The sequence below is a fragment of the Amia ocellicauda genome, chromosome 6 (assembly GCF_036373705.1).
Source record: "Amia ocellicauda isolate fAmiCal2 chromosome 6, fAmiCal2.hap1, whole genome shotgun sequence".
Lineage (NCBI taxonomy): Eukaryota > Metazoa > Chordata > Actinopteri > Amiiformes > Amiidae > Amia > Amia ocellicauda.
The window spans coordinates 22,283,044-22,301,146 of record NC_089855.1 but is presented as its reverse complement, the minus strand read 5'-3'; the positions used below and the strand labels follow the sequence as shown (position 1 = coordinate 22,301,146).

Below are 18,103 nucleotides of genomic sequence, written 5' to 3'. Positions count from 1 at the left end.
TCCAACTAAATAAAGCCACTTCTTGATTAATCAGCTAAGTAATAATGTTTGTAAAAAAAATTGTGAAAATTCAGTAAGAGGATAATTGTTTTTGATTGAAAACTACCTTGTTATTATTGAGACTAAAGTGACCTCTTGATAGTGGATTACAGCTTTTACAGGAATATGCACAGCTATTTAAAAAATCTGTTAGAAACTCCAGGTCCTAGCAATGTTCTAAATATATGTATCTAAATGTAATGCATTTAAATCTTTAAAATGTTTTCCCCAAAGCACTGTGTTTTCAGTTGATAAAATATAATACCATGCACTTCAGTGCTACTGGAATCAAACATGACAGCCGAGTGGTCAGAGATTCCAACGTTGGAAACTGATTCATTATAGATAGGGTTGGTCTTGACCGATAATCAGCTTCTTGGTTATATGTGCTTTCAAAGACATCCTGAATCAGTCAAAGAGAATGTAATAAGGCCAAGAAATCTAGTGACAGTTGAAATGACTAAGACTGTGCATGTATATTAATGTCTATTAAACTTTTCCATAGCAGAAGTCTTATTATATTTAAAGGAGGGGACGTGAACTCTGAAAGTTCATGGAGAATTGAGCATTCAGGATCTGTGGACAAAAACAAAGATGAATGAGAACTGGTTCTGGCATGCAGCTTATTTATTCAAATTAAGTATCTTTAATGGGCCAGATTTTAATTTAAACGTTGTAAACGACATCACCATGGCCTGAAGTGTTTATTATTTATTTATTGGTTTATTAAATTATATATGCATAAATCAATATTTAAATGATAGGCCTTGTTTATTGAGGCACATGAATAATTATAAAAAAAAAGTATTTATTATTGTGATCAATGGCAATATTACTCAGGATGTTTTAAATGATCAATTCACTTGGTTAAAAGTACAGAGTTCAGTTTGTGCTGAGCTGTCAAATAAACAGTTTTGTTGCTGCTCCTATAAATAGAAACTTAAGATGTGGCAATTCCTTTGTGAACGACGCTATATTAAAAAAGATTGAGACATATTTTATGGAATCAATTAAGAATACCAATGCCCTACAATCATCATCATTTTTTTATTTTTCCTCACACATTAAATTATCACTTACATTAGTCTTGGTCTCCGCAAGTTTTGTAACAGCTGTATTTTCTTTATCATCAATATTTGCTGTTTTTTTTATATCACCTCTTGCTCAAAGATACCTCCTAAACTTATATTAATCAGTGTTCCATTCATTATGCTCCTATGTGACCCCAGCAATCATCAGCAATATGTAATGTGAATGTTTTGTACATCGCACACAGCCTGCGTTTTTTCTCTGGTGGAAATTTGTGCTCCTGTTTTAAAGCCGGATGAATGGGTGTTTGTAGCCTTCTGTTTCAGGTCTTCCCTTGCACATTGTTGGGCAGCAATTTCAACAAAACACTGCCTTCATCTGCATTATAGATTCTTTGCTTATTTTATTCAACGACTGGTGTGCGTGCTTTTCTTCAGTTCTGCTGGATAATTGACAGCCACTTGCTCTTCTCCAGATCACTGCTCCCATTTCACAGTGCCTTCACTGATGCCATGTCTCTTTTACCATCACCAAAACCAAAACCCTGTCTAGTCTTAAATTCAAACTCCAGTCCTTTTAGTATTGTTGCCACATCTTGTGCTTTTCCTTGCAATATGGGCCTGAAAGAGGAGTAAAATGGTGTGCCAGGTGTAACACTAATAATAATAAAATGAGACAAGAAAGTAGTGAATACTCTGCAGTTAACATAGCCTAATATAAGTATAAGTAACATCCTGTTTAGTATCCGTTTTAATTTATATAGCTCATATGTATGCATGAGCTCTTCATTTAAAAAGCAAAATGTTCTGTATACATCTCTTTAGTGAAAACTCCAAACACAGGTGCTTCAGTTATTAGGAAAGGCATAAATCGAACTAGCAAAGCTGTGAACATCAAAGCCCCGTTCACTGGTGTTATCTTCAAAGGAAGATTATACCCTGTGCTTCCTCCTTGTCACGTCTTAGAAGTCCTGGTTCGTTACCATTTCAAATCTATTTCACAGCAATTAGTTCTAATCATATTCCTGTTTTTCAGCATTCTTCATTACTACCTAGGAAGTCTGTCACATTCGCGTTATTATTATTATTATTTTTAATACACCTTTGAAAACATATATAAGCATTCTCCTGGTTTTCACAAGCACGTATTGGTGCTGCTAAAAAGCTGACAACTTGTTTACTCTTCACAAATTTTCCAGGAATGTTGTAACCTTTTTTTTTTTTTTTTTTTTTGCATTTGCTCTGTATTCATCAAAGCCTTGATTGTATCTGGTGATCATTCTGTAAAGCTAAACTGAGAACAAACTGCAGTATGATTTTTATATTTGTTTTCCCTGCCCACTGTGATAATTGCTTAGTAATTTTTGGCCAATCATGTCAATTAAGTGTGGAGGGGGACCACTGCTCTCCCACATTGCAAGCTCTTCCTGAATCTCCCCACATTCTGTAGTGGGTGTTGGGAGTGTAGGTGTAACTATGACGTATTATTGTGATGATAACCTATTTGGCACAGTTGTGTACTGCGCATGGATATTGTAGCTTTAGAACAATTTATAAAGCTTGAAGTAAAAGTACCTTATGTACCAATTACATGGTGTTATAATATTAACCAAACTGTATTGGGAATGTTTTTTTTTTTTTTTTTTTTTTAATGTACTGAATTCAGAAGCAGGGACTATGCATAATGTGGTTTCAGTGAGCCAAGTCTTTGGTTTCAGTCCTTATTGCCTTGAATTGCAAATGTTGGCTGAAGATCAACAAGGAGTGACACTTTTATCTGGCTTTCTGGCTAGGAGTCAAGAAATATACTCGGGTTAATTTGCCCTCCTGCACCAATGTAACCCCACATCAAAGGGGGTAGACCAGGTGTCAAGAAAAAGGCAAGGGCTGTTATTGAAGAACAGATATTGATGATTATTGTTTGATGGTAACATAGACCATGCAGCAGCAAGGTGAAATGTACTGTGGTAAGAAGGAAATAAGATTCAATTAGGCATGCTGTATTTTAAGAAATATATTACAAATAATTTTCAAGCTGGCTTCAAACATGTCTAAATCCTGAGCTGTAACTTTCCTCTGGGATTGACTACTGACATTTTGCAAAAGTGATACCAAACAAAATGAACTATATATGTTCTCTCTCTCTCGTTCTCTCTCTCGTTGTCTCTCTCTCTCTCTCGTATCTTTACAAAAGTCGTGACTCTGAAAAGATAAAGTAAAATGAAAGGTTACCTATCAAGGGATTAGAGAGGCAGAAGTGATCATTTAGTTTTTCCAGTTTGTCAGCAAACCATGAAGTGTGTTCAGAAACATGCTTTAAAGTCTATATCGTTTGAGCCAATGCTTTAAGAATATTGTTAGTCTGTGTGGTCTGACTTATTTTGTGATGCTGCTCATGCAGTTCGTGGAAAGTGCTCCAATCAATTATTTTGATCTTATCTGTTTGTAAAGAACTGTGTAACACCGATAGCATCAAACAAATTTATTGTAATATAATTGAGAACTCAGTCATTTTGGCATGTTCTTTGTGCATCACTTTGAATGCTATTTACGAAACAAGCTCCACCAGTACTGGACTTTCTGCACAGCCTTGATTTCTTCTAACTAAGTGCAGAGTGTGGATGTTATATCTTCATGTGCTGGGCATGATAGCAACTGCAAATTCTGATGCTCTTTTGTATCTCAAAAGCTACTTTTAATCAAACTTAATATCTGCTATAATTAGACATGTTTCAATAAATGTGTGCAGCAGCTTTCAATTTATAATCTGCTCTGTTCTGTACCATTTCTAATGTTCAAGGTGTTTATAGGAAAATAAAAATAAAAATCTGCTTTTGAGGCCATTTACTTTGTATCTTGGAGCTGTATAACTGTTCCTTTTATCTTTTATATTTATAGAGAAGGTTGTTTAGACTTGTCTGTACACTACAACCCTCTGCACTGCCCTATTACACATAATATGGAAGGAGCAGCAGAAACCTACTGTCTTTGATTACACATCAGTTATACCCTCTGCCCCTTATAGTGTCTCATATCGAACAAGAAGTAAAGCAATGTCAAATAAGGGTAAAGTACCCTGTCAACAACTGTTTCATTCCACTTACTTCAAAGGTATTGCTGCAACTATCTGTAACAAGCAACAGCACAACTGCTTTGCAGCGCTCTACCAATACAAAACATGAATGACATTTTTGCTGCATTTTGTAAGGTATTCATATTTCAACAGTGGTTTGGCAAACAAAAGAGTCTGTTATTATTTGCATATCACATTTTGCATGTTTATTACCATCTCCTTTTATCAGCAAATATGTTGTTATGTTATATATATGTGTGTGTGTGTGTGTATATATACACTACCATTCAAAAGCTTGGGGTCACTTAGAAATTTCCTTGATTTCCATGAAAACATACATGAAATGAGTTTGAATGGGAAATATAGCAAAATGAATAGGAAATATAGTAATTGACAAGGTTAGAAATAATTATTTTTAATTGAAATAATTATGTCCGTCAAACATTGCTTTTGTCAAATAATCTTCTATTTGCAGCAATTACAGCCTTACAGACCTTTGGCATTCTAGTTATCAATTTGTTGAGGTAATCTGAAGAGATTTCACCCCATGCTTCCTGAAGCACCTCCCATAAGTTGCATTGGCTTGATGGGCACTTCTTACGTACCATACGGTCAAGCTGATCCCACAACAGCTCAATAGGGCTGAGATCCAGTGACTGTGCTCACCACTCCATTATAGACAGAATACCAGCTGACTGCTTCTTCTCTAAATAGGTCTTGCATAGTCAGTCTGGAGCTGTGCTTTGGGTCATTGTCCTGTTGTAGGAGGAAATTGGCTCCAATCAAGCACCATCCACAGGGTATAGCATGGTGTTGCAAAATGGAGTGATAGCCTTCCTTCTTAAAGATCCCTTTTATCCTGTATAAATCTCCCACTTCACCACCACCAAAGCAGCCCCAGACCATCACATTGCCTCCACCATGCTTGACAGATGGCGTCAAGCACTCCTCCAGCATCTTCTCATTTGGTCTGCGTCTCACGAATGTTTTTCTTTGTGATCTGAACACTTCAATCTTAGATTAGTCTGACCATAACACTTTTTTCTAATCTTCCTCTGTCCAGTGTCTGTGTTCTTTTGCCCATCTTAATCTTTTCTTTGTATTGGCCAGTCTGAGATATGGCTTTTTCTTTGCAACTCTGCCTAGAAGGCCAGCATCCCAGAGTCGCCTCTTCACTGTTGACGTCGAGACTGGTGTTTTGCGGGTACTAATAAATGAAGCTGCCAGCTGAGGATTTGTGAGGCGTCTCATGTATTTGTCCTCTTGCTCAGTTGTGTACCGGGGCCTCCCACTCCTCTTTCTATTCTGGTTAGAGCCAGTTTGCACTGTTCTGTGAAGGGAGTAGTACACGGCGTTGTATGAGATCTTCAGTTTCTTAGCAGTTTCTCACATGGAATAGCCTTCGTTTCTCAGAACAAGAATAGACTGATGAGTTTCAGAAGAAAGTTATTTGTTTCTGGCCATTTTGAGCCTGTAATCGAACCCACAATTGCTGATGCTCCAGATACTCAACTAGTCTAAAGAAGGCCAGTTTTATTGCTACTTTAATCAGCACAACTGTTTTCATCTGTGCTAACATAATTGCAAAAGGGTTTTCTAATGATCAATTAGCCTTTTAAAATGATAAACTTGGATTAGCAAACACAACGTGCCATTGGAACACAGGACTGATGGTTGCTGATAATGGGCCTCTGTACGCCTATGTAGATATTCCATTACAAATCATCTGTTTCCAGCTAGAATAGTCATTTACAACATTAACATTGTCTAAACTGTAATTCTGGTCAATTTTATGTTTTTAGTGTACAAAAAAATTGCTTTTCTTTCGAAAACAGGGACATTTCTACTCGACCCCAAACTTTTGAACAGTTGTGTGTGTGTGTGTGTATATGTGTATGTATATGTGCATGTAAGTGTGTGTACTGCACATATTTAGAGAGCGAGAGAGAGAGCATTTGATATCAACAGATTACATGTGATCTCTTGGGGGCATTGTTCCATTTAAAATGGAGTACAGCTAATAAAGGTCAACAATGTTGTTCACCACTCACAGGTGATTCATTTAGATAAAGGTTTTTTTCTGTGATAGGTCTTTTTGTTTCAAAAATGCCAATACTGGAAATATTAGCTTTTGAGAGTGCTGAAATAATGATTGATTGCATTCTCAGTGTCCCTATCATGACATGAAGGGAAAAACAAGGGGAATATGTCCTAAATATTAGAATGTATTGACCTTTTTCATGTGTAGGTTCACAGTATGGACAGCTTTTCATTTTACTTGACAATTGCTCAATCAACAGTGCAGCCCATTAAGACTGGAGGAACTCATAGGCCTGCATGTATTCGATTTATCACTAGTTATTAATGCATCTTTAATTGTGCTGTATTTGGCTTCGGGCAGCTGTTGAAAGTCTTTGTGAGGCAGGGAAACAGCCCTAGTGGAATTAGTTCATCTTTGAGGTTGTTTTTTTCAAAACCTCTCAATCAGGGTGTGTAGACTTTGTTTTAAGCCCTCCCCAGGAAAACATGTGTTTGCATATTTATTTATGAATAAACATAATAATTGGTGGTGTAATTATTTAGTAGTAGTAGTAGAATATAACATTTTATTTTTTGACCATTTGAACTTTACAATACGATAAAAGATTTCTTCATAAAATGCTTTGAAACGAGCAGGATGTCTTTCTAACCCTGGTACATGTATTCTGTAGATGCAAGTTAATACTTCAGCAGCCAAGTGCATTGCTTTTCACAGATTTCCATAAGGTATAGGAATAATCAATTCTGAAGGTTGATCGAAAAATACCTCTCAGCCAGGAAATACTCCTCTGACAACTATATGATTTAATCCTCAGTCACAAAGAACACCTTAAATCTTAATTTTAATTTAAGCATAAAGTTATTTCCAACTTTAATTAATTTTAGTACATTTTAACACTGTTGTCTAATAATTAGTTTTATCTTTCAAAGGAAACTGAACTGCTAGAATTTATGTATCAGCAGATGTTTGATGCTGTTAATATAATCTGAAAATCAAACAAAAAGTTCAAATTAACTTGTCTGAAGGAGAGATAAATAGGGGTATCTTCTGAGTAGCAATGGAACTGAATGATTTCTCTTCATATTATTCTACTCAGAGGAAACATTTAAAATTGAACACTATTAGTTCTAGGATCCATTTGGCACTCCAAAAGGATTTCACTTACAAAAGGATTTAAACCATTAGTTTCCAAACAGAATTTAGAGTCAAATTAAATACCAGTTTAGAACTGTGCCAGAGACGTGCGTATTTTGTGTCCTTGGAGGATTTTATCATTGTATTCAATGCAACACTCAAAATCCATTAAAACCATATATGTTGAAAACGTTTCTATACTCTTTCTGGGTGTTTTTGGCATTACCTGATCAATTAGGGTATTACACATTATAATTATATAAGGCCGTTTATGCTCTGGAAGTTCAGTTGTTCTACTGTGGTTTGTCTTAGGTAGGGATTCCCTCTTCTGTCTATACAGTGGCATCATTTAATTACCCGCCCCAGTCAGCCACCTTCATTATAGGCCAATAATCCAACCTGTATGCAATACATTGTTTTGTGTCATAGATTGCAGTATTAAATCTAGTTTACTTACTTAGCTGGTGTGCAAAGAGGATATTTAGTAACGGCAACAAACATATTCCTCAACAACTTGAAATACCGTCATTATGGACACTTGCATACATTTTTACATTTTTTGCAGTAAAATTACATTTAAAATTAGCCTCCATACATTTAAAGAAATAAAATTAAATCCAAACTGGCAGTTAAGAGTGTACACATTTTATCCGTATTTATTTTCTAGGCTGAATCAGTGTTCAATAAACTCTGAAGTATATTCTTTATTATAAACTAAATTAATGAAATATTTTAGACTACATATATATATATTAAATTCAGTATATAATATTGTCATTTTGATACTTATACATAGTTCCTTTTTCTCTACCCTTCTCTATCTTCTTTACTGAATAACAAAAGCCAGCAGATTTATAGTCAAAGATAATAGACACTGGCATGATATTATAATCATATTATGCATAGAATATGCAAGACGGGTCTCATTTCTACATCACATCGTCTCACGATTAACAAAGCTGTGAATTTATTTACAGAGGCTGTGCATTTTTGTGAAGTATATCATTGAATGTCAAAGTGTTCCTTTTTATTTTATTTTTTTAAGAGCAAAAAACACCTCCTTCAATCAATGTAAAGGTTAATACTGTTGTCTTTTATGTCAATGGATGAGGCCTTGCCTGTGGTAATGTACACTTGATCTGTATGCAAGATCCATTCTGTCAGCCATAAGTCACAGTAGAAAACCACCTTAAAAGCCATGTTTTGTGTGCAATAACAGTGCAGTTCTTACTAATACTATAGCTTTTTCACACAATGCTGGAAATGTCTTAAATGATCAGTTCTCAGACACAGGTCTAGTGATTCATGGGTAACTTAACAAACCTGGTAAGGATTCCAGTATGAAGATGCTTTTGTGATTGGAAGCATATTCTGCACAGAGTTATTGTTCACTTTCACTATAAAAGCCAATGGCCTGAGGTGAATCAGTTGAACTTTGGCCTGTTTTATTGAACAGCAACGAAACCACAAAATGAGACTGATTTCAGTAAAAGTAAAGCTGATTTATGAGCAAGTTAAAGGCTTGTCTAGTTTTAAAATTGCTGGTTTTAGACATGACATAGTGGCCTTTTTTTATGCCTGTATTCCTTGACATTGCTATGGCAACCCTTGGGGCTGATAGAATTCCCCCAATCTTTATTTTTTCTTTTTCTTTCCCCACAGAGAGTGATGAGACGGGAGTGATGGATAGTTTGCTTGAGGCCCTGCAGTCAGGTGCTGCATTCAGAGACCGGAGGAAGCGAGTGCCCAGGCCAAAAGGTGAATATCCTACTTATTTTATATTACATTCCTTGGGAGTTAGGAAACAGTATTCTTACCTTTTTATGTCAAAATAATGCGTATTACGTAATGAATGAAGTGCTTTAGGGGAGAAAAGCTGGCAGCGCCAGGGGGCACGCTTAATCTTTTCTTTATGATGACAAATGTCAAAAAGACGCTTATTCCAGTTGGCTGATGTCAGTACCAGTTTGTGAATCAATGTACTGAAGTCAGCATTGCCTGATTATAATGACAAGACTGCTCCACAGAACCATATGCAGCTTATCTCTGTGGGTTTTATATTAATGTAATTATATGGGAAGTTGAAAGTCATGAAGTCCCTAAAGAATTACATTTTTTCTTCGATCTGCAAGTGCACTGTCCCCTGCAAAATCAGCAATGGGGAAAGAATGAGTTTTTACCTGAAACAACTGGAAAATATACACAGGCAAATACCTTTACTGCATTTTGACATTGTGTGCATTGAATTGTTTGTTCCTTCATTTTTACAGATGTCCGACAAAGTCTTAGTCCAAGTTCACAGAGGCCTGTTTTGAAGTCTTGTAACCATGGTAAAATAAATCTAAGCAAGCATGTTTCTTTCTATACCTCATACTCTTACCTGTGCTGCTGCTATTGATTTATTTTAATGTGGAAGCATCTCTTCCAGATGCATCTTCCCAGTGCATGTACTGTGTCCTTCTGAAGTGATTGTTAACTACAAAATAGGGGCCTCAATTTCCTTTCATCTGTGGGCAATGAAAGGCGTTTTATTTTTCTGTTTGGTTTCCATTTTTTCAGTGTGCCGCATAAATTCAGATAACCCCAAAGCTGACAGCAATTTCCTGTCCATATTATCATCAGCAAGGGAATAATTTAATTTTCAAGTGCCATGCAACAGCATGTGCTACAAAATATGAATTTCATACTACGGTCGATTAATATCAATCTACCCAACGTGTTTACAACTCTTCTCTTTAACAGTTAATCAGCAGGTTAGACGCTTACAGAAATGTTAAAGGACTTCCAAAAGAAAATGTAATACTATGTGCTTAAAACAAGCAAACTGTTAACATAATACTAGATATAGTACCCCTTTCTTCAAGACACTTCAATACATATGTGTTTATCATTTTATTTCCTGCCACTTTTTCACATTATGGTCAAGAGACTATAAACTTTTTTGAGTAACAGATCAACAATCCCACTTATCTTTACAAAGTTGTGCTCAACTTTAATTGGTTCCCACAACCATATTTATCCACCCAGGCACATCCAAGGGCAGAATCCAGACTTCTTATCCTCATTACCTTTAATACAAAGCCTTTTTCAAAAGTTTATATAGAAGAATATGACGCATTTAAATTTTCCCCTCAACCCTGCATGTGGAGTCTAATGATGAAAGACATTGATTTTATTTTATTTCCTCTGAAATTACAGGAGGCAAAAAAGGAAAGAAAAAATCCTTGGGGTCTTATGTGATCTATCACTGGGAAAACAACCGCAAAACTGCCTCATAGTTAACTGCTCTCAGATGTCCAGCAGCAAAAATAAATGAAGGGCACAGTGCATTAAGGGATTTCTGGTCAAGTCTCACAAGGCAATGTAAAGTGCTATGAGGGGTTGCTTCCAGGTTGGCTCCTGCTTCTGCCTTCTTTGGCTGCAGCTTATTGACTAATCAGGCTGCAGGCTTTCTGCTCTGCTTCTGGTCCATTTTGTTTCTATTTGCCAATCAGAGAGAGACCTTAACATGAATGCCACACATTACGTCATAGTTCACACCAGATCTTCTCTTTCATATTCTATGCACCATCTGTTTTTGTGTTTTTTTCTCTCCCAATTTGTCAATCTTTATTGTCTTAAAGGCTTTTTCATGTTTTCAATTGTAATATTGCACACACACATGAAAATGTTGCATACAGATAAGGAAAATATTTTGATTTAACAGGGAAATTGTTACATTTACAGGTCTTGTCTGGGTTAATTAATTTTCACTCAAAGTGTGTGTATTTATATATTATACACACACTCTTAAACATTGTTGTATTGAACAGCACGAAACACATTGCGCTTTAAGGGAGCATACTTGTCTAAGTCTCAGGTTTCTGTGTATTTGGAGAGCCCGTATAGAGTATGCAGAGCAACTGATTAATTTTGGGTGCCACATTTAAAGGATAAATAATAAAGGCACCGATTGGCTTACTTCCGGTTGTGGCCCGCATTCTGGGCACTCGTGGTATGTTCCTTATTGGTGGATCCCACATGGGATAGATGCATAACCTGTGAGGTGTCAGGGGATTTACAACCACATGTCATCTTTGAAGGTGAGATTGACACCTTCCAAAACAGAATCGTTCATTTAGATTGTGTGAGAAAGCATCAAGCCGAGTTGACTGAAGTCCCATCTCCTCCATCTCCTTTCTATCCAGATGTTTGCATCCCCCATAAACAGTGGATTTTAGAGGCAACACAGCACATCTTTGATACGTTTTATGACCTCCCAGAACTGACCAGACTCGGAAGGGTCAGAGATCTGGAGAGGGAAATGAATCACAACTTTATTTAATTCTTTATTCATTAAACCAACACAATATGCTGTTTGCTACAGCTCTACTGTAACTAATATTTTATTATTAGATAGGTAGACAAACTCACAAAGAAACTCGCATTGTAGGCAAACAACAAACAGGTTTTTTAACTTTTGTTAACCTGTAGACAAATATGGTCTGTGTTAATCAGTACTAGAAAAGCACCCCAAAGAACAGCCTCTCCTTACTACATGTTTGGGTTAGTTGGTATGAGTGATAATACAACCACGAAAAGTCAGTGAGGTATCAAGTATCTTTGAAATGGTCTCCACGTTCATTGTTTAAAATTTTGCAAACAATCCCCAAAACAGGTACAAATTGATTCAGTATCCATCTTGAGATTGGTGGCATACATCTATAGATTTTATGATATGTTTATGTCTAATAATAGAACATGCAGAACGTAAGCTTGGTTTTTCATTCTGAAAAAGGTTAATTGCACTGAACTATAAGATGGAAGGAGCTTTATGTCTCCATCAGTGCATTCTTCTGACATCTGAATAGGTTTAGTTTTGTATACCTCTATGTTGCTATCTAGTGTGTTCTTTTGCATACTGGAAACATTTATGCTTGACTTTGTCACTTCAGAAAATGAAGAACCATCCACCCAGCGCTGCAACAAAGCCTGTAGAATTATGCCCTTTTGTATCATGATCCATATTCTGATTAAGATGCATATCTTTCCAGTCCATTGCTGTTGCCCTTTCGTATAACACACACAGGAAAAAAAAAAAAAAAAAAAAAGAAATATAACATTTCACTGTAGGAATCGGTGTTCATGAATGAAACCAAAGTGTTAGCTCAGTATCGAGAGACCTGTGGATGTGTCATTTTATTTCTGTATTGTATGAGTTAGTTGTTAACTTTTTGTTTTGTTTTTAAAGTTCCCTTGTAACCTGTTATATAACTGACAGCTGCAGATATGTTTTTTTTTTTTTATTCATTTTGGGGTTTTTTTACATCAAGAATGAAATCTCTGGGCGGTTAAAGTAGTTTTGTGTTATTCTGAGCCTGTCAAAGCAGGGCTAAGGATGGATAAATAAATAATATACATACATACATACATATATACACACAAGCAAACATATATTAATTCTCAATATGTTAAGAAAAGGTTTTGTTGAGTGTGACTGACCTTGCAATAGGTTTCCAAAAATAAATCTAGCGGAGCAGAGGTAACGCCACTTACAACTGTTATGTGTGACGATGCTGGCTTTTGATTTTGATATTGGGCAGCTTAAATGTTTCCGTTACCTTGGCCTTCAGGGGGTAACAACCATCTCTGCTGCATAGTGATAGGAGTACCAAGCCAACATTTCTCGGACGCTCAACAGCAGCTCCCCTCTTGCCTTCCTCATTTCTTCAGTGGAGAGTGTTGTGTCACTGAAATGGGGCACTTAAGTGCACCAAGCCACCACACCAGTTTCTATTAACAGGGATTGCTGGTCGTACGTTTTCTTTCCACAGTAGGGAGACTGCAACCTTTGTGAATTGAGGTTTCGAAGCTGAATACATTTTTTTTGCAGTCAACAGTTCTATCTAACTACTTAAAAATAGCATGGGAGGGTTATATGACATAGATTTTTTTTTTTTTTTTTTTTTTTTTTTTTTTGTAATTATGAAACAAAGAGAAGCACAGGCAGAGATAGAATATGCTTCCCACCTGATAAGACTTCCAGCAAAGTCAATTATGCTTTTAAGGGACTCTCCTTTCATGCTCAAGTTTTCCTGTTTTCTCGATAAATGTAGTACTTTATTTTCAAAAGATTTCCTCAAGTGTCCTAATTATATTTTTGCAACCAGAGATGCGAGTATGGAGAGATTTTGAATGTAGGAATTATTATAACTGTAAAATGAAGATAACTGTTTTTCTGATAATGCTTCCATGTGAACTGTGGGTCAGTGTTTTCCTAGGATTCTAAAGCAGTAATGCTATATACATTGATTTATTCATTTTTATTTTTTTAACAATATAACAGCAGGATTTAGATATCTGTTCCCACTAGTACACACACATTGAAACTGAGATTTCAGTGACAAAATGCAATGCAACAAAATCTCTAGTGTTTGTCAGAGAAATCCTACGGAAACAATATAGATTTATTTTTTGTGTATGTCTGAAAGGGATAATTGCAATAAATTTGTATATTATTTTAAGTACAGCCATGAAAGGAAGATTGATTTAAATGGCTATCCCATGAAACAGGTTTTTGTCACAACTGTTAGATGTATTTTTCCAGTTACATAAAAACATGAAAAGTGAGCTTTGTCTTTAAATCTGGCTTTAATTCTGCAACTTCACAGCTAAAAGAACAGCAGCTTAACCAAACCAATGTGTAATTTTTCTCAAAGTTTTGCTTTACAAATTCTTGATATATTAGTTATTACCAATAATAGATCTTCCCCTTAAATCACATACTTTTAAATCACATGCTTTTAATTAGGATAACTGATGAATACACAATTGTATTAGTCTGTAATTTGAAGTATGCCAAATCTTACAAAAGTTAAGCTGAAATCAAGGATATATTAAAATTCAGTATATCGGTAACGAAAACCTTTCAAGCAGTGCAGTTATAACGTTTACCCCATGGCTAGAGGAATTGTAAGTGAATGATTATAAAGATGATAGCATTATCCATGTACTTGTCGCTGATTCAGATATACGGATGTACAATCCTTGACCTGTTGTTACAGAATAAGTCATGTATTTAAATATATATCTAGAACAGAGGTTAATAATAAAGGTGATCTTCCAATTAAGCAGGGCCCGAGAGAACTCCTGAATTTTAATAACTCTCTACATTAAACTAAAATAGTGTTACTGAATGTCGCTTACCGACTGTGGTTAATGAACCTTTAGATTCAACCTCTAGGGTTATAAAAGCCTCTGTAACTCATGTTATATGCAAAAGATAACCTGTAATCATACTTAAGTGTCAATCTTTTCCATGATAAAACCCTCAAAAGCTTCTAAAGCACGACTGAGTACATATTTATATAATTGCCAATGTCACTTAAGTTATTGGAATAATAAAGCTATAATCTATATACATCTTTGATCTTATATGAAATAATGTCTTATTACGATGTATATTCAACATAAATACAAATATTGAGGCCTCCTCTTATTCTTGGAGAATTGACTCTACTCTGGAGGAATGAGATTAATATACTTCTTCTCCAAGACCATCATACCTAAAGCGAAGAATTGAAACATTGGCAATCTTTGTGCTGTCCATTTGACTCCTAGAAAAGTATTTGTCATCAACTTGTGGGAAAATGTTCATTAAGATGCGCTCCTACACCAAAGATGCATGATTATGCTTGCCCACCCATACAACAGATGCTTGTTATGATCACAATAAGTTTCAAAACCTGCCCCCTTCATTTAAGTAATCCTCTTATCCTTATTTTCAACCTTAAATTTACAGCAGTTGTTACTTGGCACATTCCATTGCTCCCCGATACAGATTTTCTAGTACAAATGAACAGGGTGGTGAAATCACATCTATTTCTTCTTTTCTACTGTTTGGACTGCAATAAGCATCAAATATACCACCAGAATAAACTGCCAACTGTATTTTCCAATCTGTAATTAACATACATTAGTATTCCTTGTTCTTTGGGTGCTACTGAGTCATATAATAAATGTGAAGGAAATACTGTGTTGGGTTAAGTTAGAAAGGCTATTTAAAATGTAATTTCATATTTGATTTATACCTTAAAGATGTGCTATCAGTGAATGCAGAAACTGTCCTTACAGCTTCCTCGTTATTTGGTTATCAAACAATTAAGCAATTACAGAGTGGCTTTTGTATTGGGTAAATTTAAGTTATATTAAAACATAATAGGAGTTTATCAAAACCAAAATGTCAAGTAAGTAATTATGAAAAGTCTTAAGTGTTTTTGAAAGATTGTTGGTAAACAGATGGATAAGTAGATATGTACAAATATTTTATATATGCCTTATCAGCTTGTTGGTGGTAAAGTGTACAATAAGAAGATGAAGAAGAAGAAAATTAGACATAAATATATACACTCACCTAAAGGATTATTAGGAACACCATACTAATACTGTGTTTGACCCCCTTTCGCCTTCAGAACTGCCTTAATTCTACGTGGCATTGATTCAACAAGGTGCTGAAAGCATTCTTTAGAAATGTTGGCCCATATTGATAGGATAGCATCTTGCAGTTGATGGAGATTTGTGGGATGCACATCCAGGGCACGAAGCTCCCGTTCCACCACATCCCAAAGATGCTCTATTGGGTTGAGATCTGGTGACTGTGGGGGCCAGTTTAGTACAGTGAACTCATTGTCATGTTCAAGAAACCAATTTGAAATGATTCAACCTTTGTGACATGGTGCATTATCCTGCTGGAAGTAGCCATCAGAGGATGGGTACATGGTGGTCATAAAGGGATGGACATGGTCAGAAACAATGCTCAGGTAGGCCGTGGCATTTAAACGATGCCCAATTGGCACTAAGGGGCCTAAAGTGTGCCAAGAAAACATCCCCCACACCATTACACCACCACCACCAGCCTGCACAGTGGTAACAAGGCATGATGGATCCATGTTCTCATTCTGTTTACGCCAAATTCTGACTCTACCATCTGAATGTCTCAACAGAAATCGAGACTCATCAGACCAGGCAACATTTTTCCAGTCTTCAACTGTCCAATTTTGGTGAGCTTGTGCAAATTGTAGCCTCTTTTTCCTATTTGTAGTGGAGATGAGTGGTACCCGGTGGGGTCTTCTGCTGTTGTAGCCCATCCGCCTCAAGGTTGTACGTGTTGTGGCTTCACAAATGCTTTGCTGCATACCTCGGTTGTAACGAGTGGTTATTTCAGTCAAAGTTGCTCTTCTATCAGCTTGAATCAGTCGGCCCATTCTCCTCTGACCTCTAGCATCAACAAGGCATTTTCGCCCACAGGACTGCCGCATACTGGATGTTTTTCCCTTTTCACATCATTCTTTGTAAACCCTAGAAATGGTTGTGCGTGAAAATCCCAGTAACTGAGCAGATTGTGAAATACTCAGACCGGCCCGTCTGGCACCAACAACCATGCCATGCTCAAAATTGCTTAAATCACCTTTCTTTCCCATTCAGACATTCAGTTTGGAGTTCAGGAGATTGTCTTGACCAGGACCACACCCCTAAATGCACTGAAGCAACTGCCATGTGATTGGTTGGTTAGATAATTGCATTAATGAGAAATTGAACAGGTGTTCCTAATAATCCTTTAGGTGAGTGTATATATATATATATATATATATATATATATATATATATATATATATATATATATATATAGGTCTGGTTTTCATTATGGAAACTGTGGATCATGAATTGAGAGCTCCAGCTGAGTAGTGTAATCAGGCTCCACACATGTGCTAAAAGGAACATCCAGGTGAGCCCATAATCTAAAATTGCTTGGGCTTCTATAGAATTCTGGTTATTTTGATTTAATAGCCTTATGCTTCTTTAGGAAGATACATTATCTGCAGAACACATTTTGAAATGAGAAGCTTGATTACTAAAATCCACATAATGATTTTATTGAGCTGGTAAGGAGCCATTAGCATTATAATGAAGTGAGTTGGAGATACCAGCAGGGTACCTACAGGCTCACTGTACAGTTCTGTTTCTCATATGCCCGACCCAAGCGCAATAAACAGCGTGGGCCTTTCTGCTTTTCACTGTGAACTGCAGGCCACCACAAACAGGAACTGGCATCAAATCATAATCCAGATGTACTTGCATCAGCTTAATTCTGGCAAAAGTAATTCAAGTTAATATGAATTTCCCTGAGATTAACAACTCTGTGTGCTTTGTGTTAATTTAATTATACACTTGCCTTATCTTGACTTCGCATGCCAGCAAAGCCCTCCCACTTATTGCCGACTCATTCTGTCCCTGCTACCATTATGACTTTAAGAATCTAGGCACATTTTCTCCCCTCCTTTTTAGTATCAGTATAACAAAGGATGCCACACCTGCAGATTGAATTCTATTCGAAATGCCAGATTCATATTCATGCTCGATCCTACCGGCCATTAGTTGAAGAGAGGTAATGGGAGGAAGCTGACAGAATGAGATTTATTTGAATATGGTAAATACCTTTGAAATTGGGTCATAACTGGTAGGAAAGGGTGATTGTGGCAAGAATGCTGGTTAGTACAGAACTGAACGTTCGGTTTCTATAGCGGAGAGAATTAGTGAGATTCTAATGTCTTTAGAAAATGTGTATTGTGTCCCGTAACATCTTGAAATAATCAGTGGGCTTCTTGTCTTTCTCCTTTCCTCCTTAAATGCTTGAACATTAAATCCTATTTATTGTCCTCCTTTTTCTTTTGATCCTGCAAAGCCTCATAATAATGAAAGGTATTTAGAAACGTGTAGTTAATCTAAGTAGTTATAGTGCAAGTCAGTGTC

General features: G+C 36.3%; 1 protein-coding gene across 1 annotated transcript in view; it reads left to right on the top strand.

Annotated features, from left to right (window-relative positions):
- The window catches only part of LOC136751235 (protein diaphanous homolog 3), a 371,067-nt gene that overhangs the window by 309,913 nt on the left and 43,051 nt on the right, over positions 1-18,103 (top strand). The window contains exons 26-27 of the mRNA XM_066706676.1: positions 8,978-9,073; positions 9,586-9,645. Coding sequence (XP_066562773.1) covers positions 8,978-9,073; positions 9,586-9,645 — 156 coding nt within the window. The remainder of the gene's footprint in view (positions 1-8,977; positions 9,074-9,585; positions 9,646-18,103) is intronic.